The following is a 12,413-nucleotide window of genomic DNA, read 5'->3' as shown; positions in this document are numbered from 1 at the left end:
GACGTCTCTCTCATACCTCTTTCAGAAAGATCAAGATGGGTAGCCATGTTAGTCCGTCTGTAGCAGTAGAAAAGAGTAAGTGTCCCATAGCACCTTAAGATGGGCCGCGGTGGCTCAGTGGTTAAGACACTGAACTGCAGACTGGAAGGCCGGTAGTTTGGCAGTTCGAGACCCGAGTGCTGTGTGACGGAGTGAGCTCCCATCTCTGGTCCCAGGTCCTGCCGTTCAAAATCAAGAAATTGCAGTTAGATAAACAGGTACTCCTTCAGTGGGAAGGTAACAGTGTTCCATGCGCCTTGGTGTCTAGTCATGCCAGCCACATGACCATGGAGACGTCTTCAGACAGCACTGGCTCTTCGGCTTGGAAACTGAGATGAGCACCGCACCTTAGAGTCGAATTCGACTGGCTTTTGAGCAAGGGAGACCTTTACCTTTACCATTAGCACCTTAAAGACTAACAAAATTTGAGGTAGGATATGAGCTTTCGTGAGTCACTGCTCACTTTTTTGGATATAGCTAGAATGTGAGTCTATCTGTCCTATGTACTGGAAAGTGGAGTGATTTCAGATGCCAAATGACATTAGCAGGCAAATGACAATTGCAGGTGTGATTGGATTAGGTATGATATGAAGAGAGGTAGTAGGCATGGAGAAATCAGTATTGGTGATGAGACAGGAAACCTTGGTCTCGATTCAGTCCAGGTGGATGCATTGTCTTAAGCTTCGTTGTCAGTTGCAATTCAGCAGTGTCTCTAATCTCCCTTTGAAATTCCTTTGTAAGATAACTGCTACTCTTAGGTCAGCAACTGAATGACCTGGAAGCTTAAAATGTTTCCCCACTGGCTTATGAATGTTGTGGTTTCTGATGTCAGACATGTTCATTAACTCTTTGTCAAAGGGACTGGCCTGTTTGTCCGATGTAGAGAGTGGAAGGGCACTGCTGACATCATTTGCTTGCTAATGTCATTTCGCATCTAAAATCACTCCACTTTCCAATAGATAGGACAGATAGACTCACATTCTAGCTGTATCTGAAGAAGTGAGCGGTGACTCAGGAAAGCTCATACCCTGCCACAAATTTAGTTAGTCTTTAAGGTGCTATTGGGCTCTTACTCTTTTCTAATACACTTTCAGGTCCCTCAAAAATGGTCTGCCTTTCTCCTTAGATGCCTGTCTTTTTACAGAAGAAGTTAGACAAATTCAGGGGGGAAGATATATATGCTGATGGATGGCTTTGACCTGTGTGCTACATGGATCCTCTGTGTTTGGATGCAGTCTGCTTCTGAACGCTAGAAGCCGGAGGCAAATAACAGGGGAGGGATGTTTCTTTGTAAACTTCCCATTCGCCTGTGTACCCAGCTGCCTGAGAACTAATGTTGAAGGAGACCGGTTCGCACATGACGCTGCCTTATACTGAGTCAGACCCTCGGTCCGTCAAGGTCAGCATTGCCTACTCAGACTGGCAGCCGCTCTCCAGGGTCTCTGGGTGGAGGCCTTTCACATTACCTTCTACCTGAGTTTTTCAACTGGAGATGAACTTCCGTGTACCAAGCAGACGCTCTGCCGCTGAGCCACAGCCTCTCCCTCAGTCTGATACAGGAAGGCCGTTCTCACATTCACATTGCTCTCAATTCACCCTGTGGCCTCTGAGAAGCCCTGCTATGTTTCGTCGCCACATATGCAATATTTATATGTAGTGTTTAGAAAGCACCTTAGAATTGTTTTTATGGTTTTAACCAGGGCTTTTTTTGTAGGAAAAGCCCAGCAGGAACTCATTAGCATAATAGGCCACACCCAATAGCATAACTCATTAGCATATTAGGCCACACCCAAACAGCACAGCTCATTAGCATATTAGGCCACACCCCATATTACTAGAAGTGTGGTCATCCAGCCACACCCACCTTTCCCTTCTTATTCTGTTTACCTTGTTTGTTGTCAAAACCAGGGCTTTTTTTGTAGCAGGAACTCCTTTGCATGTTAGGCCACACACCCCTAATGTAGCCAATCCTAATGAGTTTCTGCTGTTGGGTGTGGCCTGTTATGCTAATTAGTTCCTGCTGGGCGTGGCCAACTTGGGAGCCAGCCGGAATTCCGTTCCTGTGCGTTCCTGCCCAAAAATAGCCCTGGTTTTAACTTGTTTTTAAATGGTTCAGATTTTATTATAAGCCGGCCTGAGCCTGCCTCGACAGGGAGGGCGGGGTAGAAATCAAATCAATCCATTCTGGGCGTGGAGCAGGGGTCACTGTGGTGGGTGTGGAGGGGGGAGGCATTTGTGAATTTCCTGCCTTGTGCGGGGGGTTGGACTAGACGACCCTGGAGGTCCCTTCCAGCTCTATGATTCTGTGACTCTGTGAATGCCATATATTTTTAATTTTTATTTTATTACTTCGATTTATATCCCGCCCTTCCCGCCAGCAAACTCAAGGCGGCTCACAGAACAATACATTCAATAGAATCTTAAAATAATCCAATCGGATATAAATAACAATATTGAATCAACAGGATAAAGCCAGTCGAAAACATTTAAAGTGGGCAGTGCAGGATATTCCATTTCAGTTCTTACAGCCGGGAAATGAGTGGGCCAGCGCCGAGCCATAACGGTCTCATGCAGCAGCAATAGGGAGACCAGCTGGTAGATGCCGGCTGCCTCGACCAAAGGCCTGGCGGAACAGCTCCGCTTTGCAGGTCCTGTGAAACTGCAGCAGGTCTTGCAGGGCCCTGATCTCAATCGGAAACATATTCCACTGGGCTGGGGCCAGGACCAAAAAGGCCCTGGCCCTGGTTGTGGCTAGACAGGCATCTTTCGGGCCAGGGATAACCAGCAGGTGGCTATCCGCAGAGCGCCAGGCTCTTCAGGGCACATATGGGGAGAGGCGGTCCCGTAGAGGCAGCCTGACCTTTGACTGCCAACCTCCAGCAATACATTGAACATCTAGTACTCTTATCTACTGACACTCGAGCTGTGTGTGTGCGATAGGATCCTCAGGATAGGATACGCAGCTGGGGATGCGGCAAAATATCCTGTCCGTCCCGTCCAGTTCTGCTAATGGAAGAGGCAGGCAGGGAGGCTTTGTCCCTTTCCCAACCTACAGGTCCCGCGGCCCCAAGAATAATCTTCCCCGGGGTTGGAAAGCGCCCGTTCTCAGAATCCTCATTGCGATGGGCCGGATTCTGCCTTTCTCTTTGCGAGGCGGGGACTCCGTTCTGTGTCGGTTCCAGCCACACCCCTCGGAAGAAAGCCAGTTGGGCCAAAGTTGGCGTTGGGGAAGTGCAGGCCGTGGCCCCACTTGGCCCCAGTAAGACCCTTCCCACCACCCGATTCCCAGGGGGAGGCGCCAGATCATTGAGCAGATCGAGAAGAACGAGGAGCTCCGTGCCATGAAGGCAGAGCAGAGGGACCAGGAGGCCCAAGAGATGCTCGACTACCTGGAGCGGCTGCAGTTTGAAGACGAGAGGGTAAGGGGCGCTGTGGGGTGGACGGGAGGGTGGACGGCCCCATCGGCATAACCGCTGAAGCTGGGGGACTCGGGTTGAAGCCCTGAAAGGGGACAAGCGCCAGGGGCCGCAATGGAGTCATTTTAAACTATGAACTAATTAGAATGAGTCAACTCTTTATGTCAGCTAGTCACAAGGACCCTGACCTGAATGGCTCAGGCTAGCCCAGAGGTCCCCAACCTTTTCGAGCCCGCGGGCATGTTTGGAATTCTGACACGGCAGCAACAAAATGGCTGACGGAAGATGGCTGCCGCAGGAGGCGGAGCCAGCCACAAAAGGATTGCCACCGCTTAACTTCAGTCACACAGTGTAGATCCTCGTGCTGTGGTGGCAGCTGCCGCCAAAGCGACATTTTAAAAACATCTGCACAACCTATCAAATCTCCAATAGTGAATCAGAAGCACAAGACCTACTTGGCCCCAACCATTCCCTAAAAACACTTGGTGGGCGCCAGAAAAGGTGTCAGCAGGTGCCATGTGGCTCACAGGCAGTATGTTGGGGAACACCGGCGTAGCCCGTTCTTATCAGTTCTCAGAAGCGTGCCATGTGGCTCACAGGCACTATGTTGGGGAACACCAGGGTAGCCCGTTCTTATCAGTTCTCAGAAGCTAAGCAGGGTCGGCCCTGGTTGGTAGTTGGGTGGGAGACCAAGGAAGTCCAGGTTTACTACACAGAGGCAAGCAGCAGCAAACCACCCCTGTCCTTCTCTTACCTTGAAAACCCTACAGGGTCACTGTAAGTCAATGCACTTTCCATTACCACCAGTCACAGGGACTTCAGGTTTAAGATTCGTAAGAATGAGGGTAATCCGGAGTTGCAGAAATGTCCATCTGGAAAATCCTGGATTCTGATCCGAACGAGGATCACTTTGTGACCCTCCAGATGTCCATCTGGAATATCCCCCAGTTCTGATCCGAAAGAGGATCACTTTGTGACCTTTCAGATGTCCATCTGGAAAATCCTGGATTCTGATCCGAACGAGGATCACTTTGTGACCCTCCAGGTGTCCATCTGGAAAATCCCCCCACTTCTGATCCGAACGAGGATCATTTTGTGACCTTCCAGACGTCCATCTGGAAAATCCTGGATTCTGATCCGAATGAGGATCACTTTGTGACCTTACAGGTGTCCATCTGGAAGATCCCCCACTTCTGATCCGAACGAGGATCATTTTGTGACCTTCCAGACGTCCATCTGGAAAATCCTGGATTCTGATCCAAATGAGGATCACTTTGTGACCTTACAGGTGTCCATCTGGAAGATCCCCCACTTCTGATCCGAACGAGGATCATTTTGTGACCTTCCAGACGTCCATCTGGAAAATCCTGGATTCTGCTCCAAACGAGGATCACTTTGTTACCTTACAGGTGTCCATCTGGAAAATCCCCCCACTTCTGATCCTAACGAGGATCATTTTGTGACCTTCCAGACGTCCAGCTGGAAAATCCAGGATTCTGATCCGAATGAGGATCACTTTGTGACCCTCCAGGTGTCCATCTGGAAAATCCCCCACTTCTGATCCGAACGAGGATCATTTTGTGACCTTCCAGACGTCCATCTGGAAAATCCTGGATTCTGATCCAAACGAGGATCACTTTGTGACCTTACAGGTGTCCATCTGGAAAATCCCCCAGTTCAGATCTGAACAAGGATCACTTTGTGACCTTACAGGTAGAACTGCTCAGCAGGTCATCTCAGCTTCTTTCACATGTGTCTCTCCCTGTTGCATTCCTGTGTGCTCTCTCTCCCCCCCCCCTCCCCAGGAGATGGACCGCAGGAGGCTGGAGCAGCTGAGGATCCAGGCCGAGATCAAGCACATCAACGACGAGAACCAGAAGCGCAAGGAGGAGCGGCTGGAGCAGGAGAGGCTGGCCGACATGCGGGTGCTGGAGTACCAGCGGCAAAAAATGGTTTGTAGCCTGTGCTTCTCGGGCAGCCATGGATGGTGCCCCTGGGGCCAGTGAAGCGGCAGAGCTGATAGCAGTCAGTCCCTGCGGGGGGAGCTCCCTGCCCGGGATTGTCCCCCTGGGTTTCCTGGGCAGCGACTGCAAGGCCACGTGGGAAGGGATGCGGGCTGCCAAGTCTCTCCCAGAGAAAGGTGGAAGCTGTGCTGCTGGAGGAAATTACCTCCGCTAAGCACAGGCCCTTCCTCCGGGAAAAGGAAGCTCTTCCTCCAGGGAGGGCTCCTTGCACCAGAGAAGAGCTCGACGGATGCGTTCTGGGGTACAGCCGGCTTCCGCACAACCAGAAGGCCTTCTAGGGGCCCACTGATGCATGGCCGGATGCCTGATGGACAGCAGCAGGGTCCGGTGGGCCAGTCCTCGGTTGCCCCTTCCCACACATGCCTCTTGATGCTCGGCGGCATCAGGCAGAGTTTTGGATCCGGTCGCCCCTCAAGTCTCTGGCCGTCAGGGGTGAGTTTCCCATAGCCAGGAAAAGCTCGCCGTCAGCGGATTGTTTGTCCAACCCAGGCGCGGGAGGCTGAATTTGAGGCCGAGCAGGAGAGGATCCGCTGGGAGAAGGAGAAGGAGACGGCCCGTCTGCGGGCTCTGCAGGAGAAGGCCCGGGATCATCAAGCGGAGCAGGTACGGCCCAGACCCTGAGCCTTGCGGTTGGGGATCTAAAATTTGGTGGTTCTCACCAGAGGAAGGGAGGCAGGCAATCCCGGATCAGGACCCGAGAACCAGTCCGACCGCTCTCAAACAGCCCAGGCTGGCAGTGGGGGGAGGGTTCCTTTTCAGAACAAGAGGCAGAACAGACAGGACACCAGAGCCCATTCCCATTCCTCGATAGCAGAAAGAAGAGTTGCCTTTTATACCCCATGGCCCTTCACTACCCAAAGGTGTCTCAGAGCAGCTCACAACCTCCTTTCCCTTCCCCCTTCCCACAACAGGCACCCTGTGAGGTAGGTGGGGCCGAGAGGGCTCTCTCGAGGACTGTGGCCAGGCCCATAGCTACTGTGGGGGTGCCCTGGGGCCCAGCCCCCTTGCAGTTTTTATGGGGCCCCTTCCTGAGCCTTGGCTCCTCTTCTCCCCCCCCCCCGACTGCCTGTCAGCCTGTCGGCAGGGAGGAGAAGGGCGGTGATTTCAGAGGTGGAGGAGGCACCAGTAGCATCAGCAGCGGCGAGGCTGGGCGGAGAGAGCCGCCCGGCAGGCAGCGAGCATGAATGGTCGGGGGAGAAGCCTACATCCCGGGCTCCCACCAAACGCTCACTGTGCTGCCCGCCAGCAGCAGGTAAAGGCCAGCCAGACAAGGCGAGGAGGCAGGCGGGCACCTCCTCTGGCCCCAGCCAGGCGTCCCCAGATGCACTCCAGTGCGCTAACTAGCCCACACACGGCACCTTCATTTCCAGCCTGGCCACCGCGTGCCTTGGGAGGGAGCTGAGAGTGGAGACCATGCTGCCCCTGGTGCTGCACCACCGGAAGAGGCACTGGGGCTCCAGTGGGGGGGGGGAGCCAGACCCAGATGCTCTGCAGGGAAGGCCTTGCAGGGGGGGGAGGGGGGGAAGCTGTGGGCGCTGCAGCCCTTGCCCTGGAGTCTTTGATTTGATTAGCTGGCGCCACCACCCCCCGGGGCCCTCCCCCCAAAGTCCTTAGCTGTGGGGCTGACTGTGACTGACCCAAAGTCACCCAGCTTCCTTCCTGTGGAGGAGCAGGGAATCAAACCCCGCTCTCCCAGATTAGAGTCCGCCGCTCTTCACCACTGCACCACACTGGCTCTCCCCACAACAGGCGCCTTGTGAGGCAGGTGGGGCTGAGAGAGAGTTCCAAGAGAAACTGCGTGACTGACCCTGGGTCACCCAGCTGGCTTCCTGGGGAGGAGGAGCGGAGAACCAAACCCAGTTCTCCAGATTAGAGTCCTGCAGCCCTTCACCACTGCACCACGCCGGCTGCCACTCTGCTGTGGTCTGGCAATCCCCGCCTTCCCTTCCCTTCCCTTGCCCCCTCCACAGGACGCCCTGAGGGCCAAGCGCAACCAGGAGGCGGCCGAGCGGGAGTGGCGCCGGAAGGAGAAGGACACCGCTCAGAAGAAGGTCCAGACGGAAGCCATGCTGAAGCAGAGCCGCCTGGAGCAGGTGGCCAAGAAGGAGCACGACCTGGCCGTCCAAGTGCAGCGAGACAGGGCCGAGTTCGAGAGGATCGTCAGGTAAGACCCGACAGCCCCTCCCCCCCCCCGCAAGCAGTGGAGCTGGAATAAACCACGTCGAGGTGGAATCTGTCATTGGTGCGCCCTGCTTAGATGAGAGGGCAGGAGGGGTTGATTCTGGAAGTGGTCAGGCAGAGACTGGCAGTCAGGCAGACTGTGGTCAGGCAGAGACTCCCTCTAAGCTGCGGAGTCTTGTGAGCAAAAATTCTACTTTGTGAGCTACTGGCATTAAAGTTGTGAGCGAGCAATTTGGCTACTGTATTAATTAGTTTACTCTGGAGCCCTCCTCCTTGAGCTAGGACAAAAATCCTTGAGCCAGAGGCTAAAAAACTGTGAGCTAGTTCACGCTAACTCAGCTTAGAGGGAACCCTGTCTACAACACTGAGGTTTCCTGAGGGTACCTTTGTCTTGGAAAATCAAGGTTGTTCCAATAACGAGGCTAGCTGTTCGTCAGAGTAGCTAAATAGCCCCAAATCTTTGTGGGCCATAACATATTGCAGCCAGTGTTCCCTCTAAGCTGTGGGGTCCTGTGAGCCAAAATTCTACTTTCTGAGCTACTGACGTTAAAGTCACGAGCGAGTGATCTGGCTGCTGCATAAATGAGTCTGCTCTGGAGCCCATCCTTCCTGAGCGGAGACAAGAATGTGTGAGCCGGAGGCTAAGACACTGCGAGCTGGCTCACACCAACTCAGCTTAGAGGGAACACTGGTGGCAGCATCTCCATTTGGGCCCCGGCCCCAGGAGGAGAAGCCTTGGCCAGAGCAGGCCTCCTGACAGGGCCATCAAGACCCCATCGGCTCCTCCTAGTGATGTCATCTGACCCGGGTTTGGCTGGCGGTCTGCGGTGCCACGTCCTCCAGCCACTTCCAGACGGTGGCGCTACGGCAAAGCCAACACCACGTCGACAGTCCTCTCAACCTGCAAACTTTCTCTCCGGGCCAGAGAGTTTGCTCCCCCCAAAACAACAACAACAAGGGCTCCCAGATCCTTGCGACTGTGATGGGGACTGTGGATGGGGTACAAACGGTAGCTTTACCCATTAGTCAGCAGTGGGGTGTGGCGGGTAGAGTGTGGGGAGAGCCCTGACCTGGATAGCCCAGGCTAGCTCGATCCCATCAGAAACTAAGCAGGGTCGGCCCTGGCTAGTATTTGGATGGGCGACCTCCAAGGAATACCAGGGGCGTGATGCAGAGGCAGGCAACGGCAGACCGCCTCTGAATGAGAGCCAGTTTGGTGTAGTGGTTAAGTGTGCGGACTCTAATCTGGGAGAACCAGGTTTGATTCCCCACTCCTCCACTTGCACCTGCTGATGTGACCTTGGGTCAGTCACAAGCTCTGGCACAGCTGTCCTTGAAAAAGAGCAGTTTCTGTTAAGAGTTCTCTCAGCCCCACCCACCTGTGGGGAGGGGAAAGGAAGGGAGATTGTAAGCCGCTCTGAGACTCCTTCGGGTAGTGAAGGGCAGGGTATAAATCCATCCTCTTCTTCTTCTTCTTCTTCTTCTTCTTCTTCTTCTTCTTCTTCTTCTTCTTCTTCTTCTTCTTCTTCTTCTTCTTCTTCTGAATGTCTCTTGACCTTAAAAAAAGTCTAGCTTGCCACCTAGTGTCTCCTGGCTATCCTGCACACGCTGCCATACGATGATGATGATAGCAGTTGTTGTTGTTGTCGGAGAGGTTCTGGGAGACCCGGGTTCAAATCCTCACTCTGTCGCAGAGCCCTGGGCCAGTCCCTCTCGAGCTCACCCACCTCACAGTATTGTTGTGAGGATAAAACGGAGTGAAGAGAAGCCACATCCATTGCCCCGACCTTTGTGGAGGAAGAGCCGGGTAGAACTGCGGTCGGCTTCACAGCACTGTGGAGAGCTACAAAGTGTACCAAGGGTCACCTAGTCCACCCCACTTTTCCCTAAAGCATTCTCATCACGGGAGGTGGTAGTTCCGCTCTATTCTTTCGGCTGTGCTCCTGCAGAGTGCAGGGGGTTGGACTAGACGACCTGCAAGGTCCCTTCCAACTCTTAACATTCTATGATTCTATGATTCGTCTATACTTCCATGCCAATAAAGGTTTTGAATTGAATTGATTCGTCTATACAAATGCACACAGAGCTTACATCGTCCTCCTGCCCTCCATTTTATCCTCAAAAACAACCCCGTGAGGTAGGTTAAACCAAGAAGGGGGTGCAACCGGCCCAAGCCCCCCCCCCCAGCCAGCTTCTGTGGCAGAGTGAGGATTCGAACCCGGGTCTCCCAGATCTTAGCCTGGCATTCTGACCACTGCCCTGTGGGGGGGGGGAGGCAGTTCTTTAGAGCCCCCGGGCTGTAAGAAGCTTTAAAGGTCACAAACAGCACCTTGAACTGGACCCGGTACCAACCTGGCAGCCAGTGTGTCTGCTAGGCAGGAACGTTCCTGTTGGTTGGCCCCTGCTGGCGACCACGATGCCACCTGCATCCCTCCGAAACCTTAGAGCTGCATTGAGGCTCAACAGAAGGGTGCCCATCTGCTCCCCCCCCCCCCCGGGGACCCCCCCCACATAGCAAGCCGAGGGGGGGGGTGTTCCTCAGCTGGAGCTGGCCCCGGGCACCACCTCCTGACTCGAATGGTCTCCTTTCCCCGCAGGATCCAGCGGGAGCAGATCGAGAAGGAGCGGAAGGAGCATGAGCGGCGTGTGGCTCTCCAGCTGACCCACGCCGACGAGATCCGGCGCCAGGTGCGCGAGCACCAGCAGAAGCAGGTGCAGGAGCGCATCTCCATCTTCGAGGAGGGCAAGCGGCTCAAGGAGGAGGCGCGCCGGCGCAGCGAGCGCCTCAATGAGATCAAGCGGAAGAAGCTGGACGAGCTCCGGTGAGGTCGCTTGCCCCCAACGCGCTCCCCTGGCCCCCCCCTGTGCCTCCGGAGCCCCTATTTTAATTCTGCTGCTCTTAAATGCCTGGAGAAACGCCCGAAGGGTTGCTTTTCCTCGAGGGGCGTCTGCCGCCAGATGCCCCCTCTTTTCTCACCACAACCTGTGACTCTCCCCCACAAATCTGAATTCAGCCTGTCACCTTTGTGTCACGGCCTCCCTGGCGCACGATAACCCACATCCTGTTTTTGCAGTCCCGGGGACGGAGTCAGAAAGGGTGGCTTGTTTTGTCCCTCGCGGGCCACCATCTCATTTGCTAGTCCACATTCAGCTTGGTAGGACAGGCCCTGAGATATCGGCAGTAGTTGGATTCCAGGCTGGGAGGAGCTGCCGTTCTGAGTCCCCGTAGTTTCAGAGAATAGCCACGTTGGGTCTGCAGTAGACGGACTAGATTCGAGTCCAAAAGCACCTTGGAGACCAACAAGATGTTTGGGGTAGAACAGATTTAGAGTCCAGTGGCACCTTTAAGACCACCAAAGTTTTATTCAAAGTATGAGCTTTCGTGTGCCAGGCACACTTTTTCAAATACACTGATATTGAAGGTAAGGTTCAAACTTACAGACAGGGGCAGAACAGCAAATTAACATGTCACGTGATAAAGATGTTTTAAGCAGGAACTCATTAGCATAACAGGCCACACCCAACAGCAGAAAGTCATTAGCATATTAGGCCACACCCCTGCTTCTCCTACCTGCTTAGTACACTGAAACCAAGCCTCAAAAGGAGGGAAAAGGACTGTAGGCGGCAAACGTCACACAGCTAAACGGGACCCCAAGCTCAGTCTTTTCTCAAATCAGAGGTCTCAGTCAGCGAGCGTTGAGAAGCAAGGCACTGCAGTGACCAGTTAGCGGGGAAGCACAGCAGAGGCATCTAGTGGCAGAATTTGGAATTGCAAGAGAAGCGATTTTTGACGTAAAATCTATGCGCTCAAATACCGCAACAGCAGGGCTTTTGGCGAGGGAGGGGCGGGGCGGGCTCGGAAGCCAGCCGGAACTCCGTTCCTGTGTGTTCCTGCCCAAAAACAGCCCTGGTTTTAAGATACGCAAAGACAAACTGAATAACAAGCTAAGGTTATAAGGTCAACAGTTGTTTGGGGTGTAAGCTTTCGAGAGTCAAAGCTCTGGAGGGAGAGCGTATACCTCAAAAACCTTATTGGTCTCTAAGGTGCTTCCGGATTTGACTCTTCTGAGTTACCGTAGGCCCATTCTGCATCTAGCATTTGCTCCGTTGTTTTACCAAACTCACCATGGAACAGAAAAAGATGCAGCTCAAAACCACATTATTCACGCACCTTGAGCCAGCGCCCTACCGACTGCAGAGTCAGCCCTGAACAGCCATAAATCTATGCAGACGGCACCATAAAACCGAGAGATATAAGGAACCGAATCCGGCACGAATCCAGCACGAACCGAATCCGGCACGAATCCGACAATGCAAGAAAGTGAAAGTGGCATACAATGTTGAGGAGGATTTCTGTTCCAGCCTGGGTTTCATAAAACTGCGGAGCGAACGCTCAGTGCAGAACGGGCCATAGCTGTCACGTTTGAGTTTTGCAGCCTTCTTTAGGCATAGAAAGGGAATCATGAGCTCTGAGAGGCTGGTGAAGCGTCGCATCCAGGTGTAGTTTTGGGACATGAAAGCTGCTGTTTGGAGGGGTCCGAGGTCCCACCGACAGGCAAGCCTCCCGTCGTGGGAGATCACTGTGCCCGGCACTGTCCCCTTTCCTAAAAAGCACTTTATTCCAGAAGGGGGAACGGTTGCATTGTCGAAGGGGGGATTCACCATGTCCATATCCCTGTTCACCTTTGGCCCAGACGATCTCCAAAACAGGCATTTTCGCAGAGGGCAAAGGGCTTTTACAACATTGGGGTGG

At 53.7% G+C, this 12,413-nt stretch overlaps 1 protein-coding gene across 1 annotated transcript in view; it reads left to right on the top strand.

Annotated features, from left to right (window-relative positions):
• CFAP45 (cilia and flagella associated protein 45) overlaps positions 1-12,413 on the top strand; it is a 37,810-nt gene that overhangs the window by 24,068 nt on the left and 1,329 nt on the right. Inside the window, exons 8-12 of the mRNA XM_015424956.1 lie at positions 3,329-3,458; positions 5,261-5,407; positions 5,969-6,082; positions 7,450-7,643; positions 10,258-10,482. Of these exons, the coding sequence (XP_015280442.1) occupies positions 3,329-3,458; positions 5,261-5,407; positions 5,969-6,082; positions 7,450-7,643; positions 10,258-10,482 (810 nt within the window). The remainder of the gene's footprint in view (positions 1-3,328; positions 3,459-5,260; positions 5,408-5,968; positions 6,083-7,449; positions 7,644-10,257; positions 10,483-12,413) is intronic.

This window comes from Gekko japonicus, unplaced genomic scaffold (genome assembly GCF_001447785.1).
Source record: "Gekko japonicus isolate JY-2015 unplaced genomic scaffold, Gekko_japonicus_V1.1 scaffold1787, whole genome shotgun sequence".
Lineage (NCBI taxonomy): Eukaryota > Metazoa > Chordata > Lepidosauria > Squamata > Gekkonidae > Gekko > Gekko japonicus.
The sequence above is the reverse complement of the archived record's forward strand: the minus strand, read 5'-3'. Positions and strand labels throughout refer to the sequence as shown.